Source organism: Pristiophorus japonicus, chromosome 30 (assembly GCF_044704955.1).
Source record: "Pristiophorus japonicus isolate sPriJap1 chromosome 30, sPriJap1.hap1, whole genome shotgun sequence".
NCBI classification, from domain to species: Eukaryota; Metazoa; Chordata; class Chondrichthyes; family Pristiophoridae; genus Pristiophorus; species Pristiophorus japonicus.
In genome coordinates, this window is record NC_092006.1 from 10,463,649 (window position 1) to 10,470,781 (window position 7,133).

The 7,133-nt window shown below is 47.8% G+C and overlaps 1 protein-coding gene across 4 annotated transcripts in view; it reads left to right on the forward strand.

The window, feature by feature from the left end:
* LOC139240209 (zinc finger and BTB domain-containing protein 7B-like) overlaps nucleotides 1–7,133 on the forward strand; it is a 156,557-nt gene that overhangs the window by 88,138 nt on the left and 61,286 nt on the right. Inside the window, exon 1 of one of the 4 annotated variants that reach the window (XM_070868674.1) lies at nucleotides 3,532–3,568. The exons of the other annotated variants lie outside the window; for them this stretch is intronic. Within the exon in view, the coding sequence (XP_070724775.1) occupies nucleotides 3,533–3,568 (36 nt within the window). The 5' untranslated portion in view covers nucleotide 3,532. Of the gene's footprint in view, nucleotides 1–3,531; nucleotides 3,569–7,133 lie in introns of those variants that run through there. 4 annotated transcript variants of the gene reach the window in all.

Sequence of the window (7,133 nt, forward strand, 5' to 3'; positions counted from 1 at the left end):
GATCAAGTGTGGTCAGTGCTTCGATGCTGGCCTGGTCGAGGACGCTAATGTTGGTGCATCTGTCCTCCCAGGGGATTTGCAGGATCTTGCAGCGACATCGTTGGTAGTATTTCTCCAGCAATTTGAGGTGACTACTGTATATGGTCCATGTCTGAGCCATACAGGAGGGCTGGTATCACTACAGCCCTGTAGACCATGAGCTTGGTGGTAGATTTGAGGGCCTGGTCTTCAAAGACACTTTTCTGCAGGCGGCCGAAGGCTGCACTGACGCACTGGAGGCAGTGTTGAATCTTGTCATGATTATCACATTGCTGTGTGTGGGAGCTTGCTGTGCGCAAATTGGCTGCCGCGTTTCCCACATTGCAACAGTGACCACAGTTCAAAAAAAATACTTAATTGGATGCAAAGAACTTTGGCACGTCCCGTGGTCATGAAAGACGTTCTAGAAATGCAAGTTCGTTCTTGTAGCAGTGGTGATTAGATGACGTTAAGCTGAGGGGTTTAAAAATCCTGAGGATTATAGAAAAACGAGTGAAGAAGGTGAGGGAGATCCACATTTCTGGAGAGAATGAATTCAAGTAAGAAGCTTAAACACTGATATTAAAGATGAGTATGTAGGGAAGAGAGAGGCGTTTCTATTTAGTGTGTATGTATATATATATATTTTTTTTACATTTCTAATCCAGGAAGCATAATGATTAAACCTTACAGGAAATGCAATAAAAGTTGCTGCACTCAATTGATAAATGGTGAAATCGGTTTTCCCTGCAGAGGAAATAGATATTTTCCCATTTTGCAGAACCGCACGCTATGTTGCAAAGTATCAAGTACCTCGATATTTCAGACATATTTCAACAGAGCACCTCCTTCCCGCCACCCCCCCTCCCGAAAATGTAATCGAGTGCTTCAGATATTGTAAAGGTCACGTACAGATTTGCATATAGAAAACCAACGGCTGTGTGCTAGAAGTTGTGGTGGTACGTGATTGGGGGAGAAAAAACATACTTTCTCAGTTAAAAGTTTATCAAAGCTCCCCATTTTGCCACAATTAATTTTGTTCCCCCGGTGCGGAATTTGGATTCTGGGGCGTGAAGGGAATGATTAGGGAGAAGGTAAGTAAACGCCACAGATTCGAAGGGAGGAAAGCTAAAAGGGGAACTAGTCGGGGTGCAGCAAGCATTTATTAAGGAAAACTTGTGTTTCTAAAACGCTTCAGGACATCCCAAAGCGCTTTACAGCTACTTTACTTTTGAAAGTGCATCATCATCATAGGCAGTCCCTTGGAATCGAAGACTTGCTTCCACTCCTGAAGTGAGTTCTTCGGTGGCTGGACAGTCCAATACGAGAGCCACAGTCCCTGTCACAGGTGGAACAGATAGTAGTTGAGGGAAGGGGTGGGTGGGACTGGTTTGCCGCACGCTCCTTCCGCTGTAGTCACTGTTGGAATGTACGAAATAGAGTGACCAATCAAACCTTGCACTAGCTTTTTGTTCCCCCCCACAAATATCTTGGTGTGAGAGGGGGCTCTAGTGCAGCTGAGATTGAAAAATAATGATGCCAGCAGAATGAAGGGGTTTTTGACCGAGTAAATAAGGAGACACTGTTCCCAGGGGCAGGAGGGTTGGTAACCAGAGGGACACAGATTGACGATAATCGGCGATGGAACCAGAGGGGGGAGATGGGGAGAATGTGTTTTTTCACGCAACGAGTTGTTGTGATCGGGAACGCCCTGCCTGAAAGGGCGGTGGGAGCAGATTTAGGGGTACGGTAGCATAGTGGTGATAAGAGACATAGAAAATAGGTGCAGGAGTAGGCCATTTGGCCCTTCGAGCCTGCACCACCATTCAATATGATCATGGCTGATCATTCACCTCAGTACCCCTTTCCTGCTTTCTCTCCATACCCCTTGATCCCTTTAGCTGTAAGGGCCACATCTAACTCCCTTTTGAATATATCTAACGAACTGGCCTCAACAACTTTCTGTGGTAGAGAATGCCACAGGTTCACAACTCTGAGTGAAGAAATTTCTCCTCATCTCGGTCCTAAATGGCTTACCCCTTATCCTTAGACTGTGTCCCCTGGTTCTGGACTTCCCCAACATCGGGAACATTTTTCCTGCATCTAACCTGTCCAATCCCGTCCAGACTAATAGTACGAAGACCCGAGTTCAAATCCCACCACGGCAGCTGGAGAATTTAAATTCAGTTAATTGAATAAATTTGGAATTAAAAAGCTCGTATCAGTAATGGTGACCATGTAACTACCGGATTGTTAGAAACAACCAACTGGTTCACTAATGTCACTTTAGGGAAGGAAATCTGCCGCCCTTATCTGGTCTGGTCTATATGTGACTCCAGACTCACAGCAATGTGGTTGGCTTTTAACCACCCTTTGAAATGACCCAGCGAGATGCTCCATTGTACCAAACCGCTACGACTAAGTCAGTCCTGTGGGAGCACCTTCACCACACGGACTGCAGCGGTTCAAGGCGGCGGCTCATCACCAGCTTCTCAAGGGGCAATTAGGGATGGGCAATAAATGCTGGCCTTGCCAGCGACGCCCACATCCCATGAACGAATAAAAAGAAAGATTCAATGGTAATTCTCAAAAGGATTGGATAAATACTTGGAAAGAAATTGCAAGGCTTACTCGAAAGAGCAGAGAAGTGGGATTAATTGAACAACTCTTTCCAAGAGTCAGTACAGGCTCAATAGGCGGAATGGTCTCTTATTGTGCCGTGTTCTACGATTCTGTCAACTTGCAATTGATGAAGCACTTATTCCATTCTGAGGTAGGAAAATGCTTCACAGCAAATGAATTACTTTTGAAACATAGCCACTGTCATTATATAGGCAAACACAGCAGCCAAATTGTGCACAGCAAGATGCCACAAACAGCACCAGCTAAGTCTCCAGTTAATAATGCGTCAGCATATAATCTTTTTTTATGATGTTGATTGAGAGATTAAATATTGACCGGGGAGAACTCCCCCTGCTCTTCTTCCAATAGTGCCACAAGATGTTTTGTGTCCACCCGAGAGGGCAGACGGGACCTTGGTTCAGTGTCTCATACGAAAGGTGGCACTCCAATAATGAAGCACTCCCTCAGTACTCCAGTGCCAGCTGATGTTAGAAGTCTGAATATTTTTTGTTCAAAGGCTGAGCAATAATTGGACCAGATGCAGTAATGATGTCAACGTCATTAAGGGGGTTGAAAATGCAGTTGGTGTAGTAAAGGGATGAGTTTTAATGGAGCAGAACATTTTTTCATGATCTTCCCTTGTTCTTGCAAAAGCAATGTGGGCTACGAACGTGCTCTGGCTATCTTATGCATGCAGCTTATCTCAGCTGAGCAGCACTTGGAATTTGTTTTGTATTCATTCACGGGATGTGGCCGTCGCTGCCAAGGCCGGCATTTATTGCCCATCCCTAATCGTGATGAGCCGCCGCCTTGAACCGCTGCAGTCCAGTGTGGTGAAGGTGCTCCCACGGCGCAGTTAGGGAGGGAATTGCGGGATTTTGACCCATCGACGATGAAGGAACGGCCGACATATTTCCAAGTCGGGATGGTGTGTGACTCGGAGGGGAACTTGGAGGTGGTGGTGTTCCCAGGCGCCTGCTGCCCTTGTTCTTCTACATGGTAGAGGTCGCGGGTTTGGAAGAAGCCTTGGCGAGTTGCTGCAGTGCATCTTGTAGACGGTGCACGCTGCAGCCACGGTGCACCGGTGGTGGAGGGAGTGAGTGTTGAAGGTGGTGGGTAGCGTGCCGATCAAGCGGGCTGCTTTGTCCTGGATGGTGCTGTTACCTCCGTACCCCTGGGCTTGGTTGTCAGCCGTCGAGTGCGCATGTGTCAATATTTGCTGTGATACCAGCCTTGGTAGAATAGTCTGCCGCTGTCTAGGCTCTTTCACCTAGAAAGAGGGACTAACCGAGCAACATACGAGAGAGTGGATAGTGCCTGTGGAACTATATCCCAGCATAAGTCAGTGTTTGTAGGACATTAGGAAAGAAAAGTGATAGGGGGTAGGGAGGCAATTATTTTGAAAGTTCTTAATATTTCATGTTGTAGTAATGCTGGAAAGGAGGGATACCTGAGAGCACCGATCGACTTTGAGCTGCGTCCAATTGGCAGTTATGCTCCTGGTGCAGCCTCTGTCTCTACAGGGAGGTTCTGAGTCGGTACATGCTCTTGAACCCGAGCAACCAGCAGCCAAATTCCGGGTTTAACTCTGGTTGTTTGGTGGTGTGCAGGGCGAAAACCGAACGGGTTGAGCGCCGCGTAACTTTCTAAGTTGCGCCGCAGCAGGGCGGAAGCTGAGCGAGGCCAGTTCCTGGAGGTTACACTCGCAGTGTTTGTCTTTAATTCAGCTTGGGTGACTTCCCCGTCAAGTACATGGATGTGCGCTTGAAGCGCCGTAACCTACAGGGTTACGGACCGAGAGCTGGAAAGTGGAATTCGGCTGGGCGGCTCTTGGTCGGCCGGCGCGGACACGATTGGCCAAATTGGCCTCCTTCCGCGCTGTAAACCTCTCTGATTCTGTGATTTGAGTGCAGCCAGGTGATGAGAAGCTGAAACCAAAAGTAGAGAGGAAACCAAAACAAAAGCCCCAAATGAAGGAGTGTGACCAGGCTGATTCTTCTCTATACCACAGGGCTCAAATACTAGGGAGCAACAGTTTTTAAAAACCAGAATCACAGGAGGCACCATGCTAGTTCCACGGCAAATACTGATATATTAATCTAGTGTCGGGTCGACAGTACAGAAACCCAGGCCATTCGGCCCAACTGGTCTATGCCGGCAAACAAGAATTTGCTTGGATCCACATGAGCCTGCTCCCAGCCCTCTTCATCTCGCCCCACCAGCATACCCTTCGATTCCTTTCTCCCTCTTATGCTTATCTCGCTTCCTCTTAAGTGCTCAGCGATCGATCGCTATCTGGATCACAAGGGATAGGGGGATAGGGCGGCAAGGTGGAGTGGAGCTTGAAGATCAGCCATGATCTTATTGAATGGCAGAGCAGGCTCGAGGGGTCGAAAGGCTGCCTCCTGCTCCCATTTCTTGTGTTCTGAAATGCATTGATACTATTCGCCGCAACCCCTCCCTGTGGCAGAGAGTTCCACATTCCCACCGCTCTCCGGGTAAAGAAGTTTCTCCTTGAATTTATTCGTGACCGTCTCGTATTGATGGCCTCCTAGTTCTGCTCCCCTACAAGTGGAACCATTTTCTCCACTTCTACCCTATCAAATCCTTTCATAAGTGCATGATCAGCCATGATCATATTGAATAATGGTGCAGACTCGAAGGGCCGAATAGCCTAATCCGGCACCTATTTTCTATGTTTCGAAAAGCTTAAAAGACCTTTTATCAGGTCACCCCTCGGCCTTCTCGAGTTGAAATAGATCTAAACCATTTTAAAAATCGCAACTGAAAGATTAACTAAATAAGTTAAACTAACTGTGGAAAAAAATTGAAGTTCTAAATTAAATTTTAACAAAATTAAGCCTGACTGAACAAGTTTGAGACTTTATATGCAGGTGGGGGAACTTTAGGAGTTGGAGGCATTTTTTTTGTCTTGGGGAAGTAGTATGAATGTGTTTAAGAAACACCTTGGATGATTTGGACGAATTTGCAGAGCTTCGGACAAAGCGTGGAGGAATGGGGCTAATGGGAGAGTTCTTTCAAAGAACCAGTACTGACACGATGGACACAATGGCCTCCTTCTGTGCTGTGTGTCGCTGGAAAGAAAAGACTGATCTGATGCAAAGCTGGTCGACCATGAAATGGTTGGGCCTTGTGGTTTTTTTTTTCCAGCTTGCAAATACTCTTTGGGAGCACTTTGAATACAATCAGCATCATCGACTCCCACTCTTAAAATGAGTCCTTGCGTAGCTGAACAGTCCAATACAAGAGCCACAGTCCCTGTCACAGGTGGGACAGACAGTGGTTGAGGGAAGGGGAGGGTGGGACTGGTTTGCCGCACGCTCCTTCCGCTGCCTGCGCTTGGTTTCTGCATGCTCTCTGCGAAGAGACTCGAGGTGCTCAGCGCCCTCCTGGATGCACTTCCTCCACTTAGGGCGGATTGGTCTTTGGGCCAGGGACTCCCAGGTGTCGGTGGGGATGTTGCATTTTATCAGGGAGGCTTTGAGGGTGACCCTGTAACGTTTCCTCTGCCCACCTTTGGCTCGTTTGCCGTGAAGGAGTTCCGAGTAGAGCGCTCGCTTTGGGAGTCTCGTGACGGGGGCATGCGGACAATGTGGCCCTGCTCAGCGGAGCTGGTCAAGTGTGGTCAGTGCTTCAATGCTGGGGATGTTGGCCTGGTCGAGGACGCTAACGTTGGGTGCGTCTGTCCTCCCAGGGGATTTGTAGGATCTTGCGGAGACATCGTTGGTGGTATTTCTCCAGCGACTTGAGGTGTCTACTGTACAGCGCATACTGCAACTGGCCCTCGAATTGGCATATGCCTAGCTTAGTTCCACAGAACTGCATTTTAATTGGAGCTAACCGACCATCTTGACAGATCCTCTATAAATAGCAAGTGATCTTATAACCAGAGCCCCTCTGTTCAGTGACACTTCCCCACTGAAAGTACGATATGATTTTATTCCAAAACCCTGTCACAAGCACTGACTCGACCACAACCGCAAAACGCTTAGGTGCACTTGAGCAAAAATGTGTTAGAATAGTTGAGATATGAGAAAATGGTATAACATACCCTCAGTATTTCTATATCCAGGCAAGGGTTGCTAACTTTAATTTCTGTACTGGAGCATTTCATTAACTAATGGCTGTAAATCCCTATGTTAGCAGTAGCGTACAGGGGGAAATACCAACTGCTGGATTCTCTATCCGCCACAGCTTTATACAGACTGACGAGATTTAGCAAATGAGACGGCTGCATTGACAGCAGCTCTCAGTAAGAGAGTGTCGAGGTGCCACCTTGCCCTGCAAGGTGCCTTAATTCTAAGTGACGACACATGTGCATTTGTTTAACCTCTGGCTACACTCTAGTTGTCAGCTGTAGCTCAGTGGGTGGCACTCTTGCCTCTGACTTTCTCTGAGTCTGTCTGTCTCCCCTCTCTCCCCCCTTGCCCCTCTCTCCCCCTCCCCCTCCCCCTCCCCCTCCCCCTCCCCCT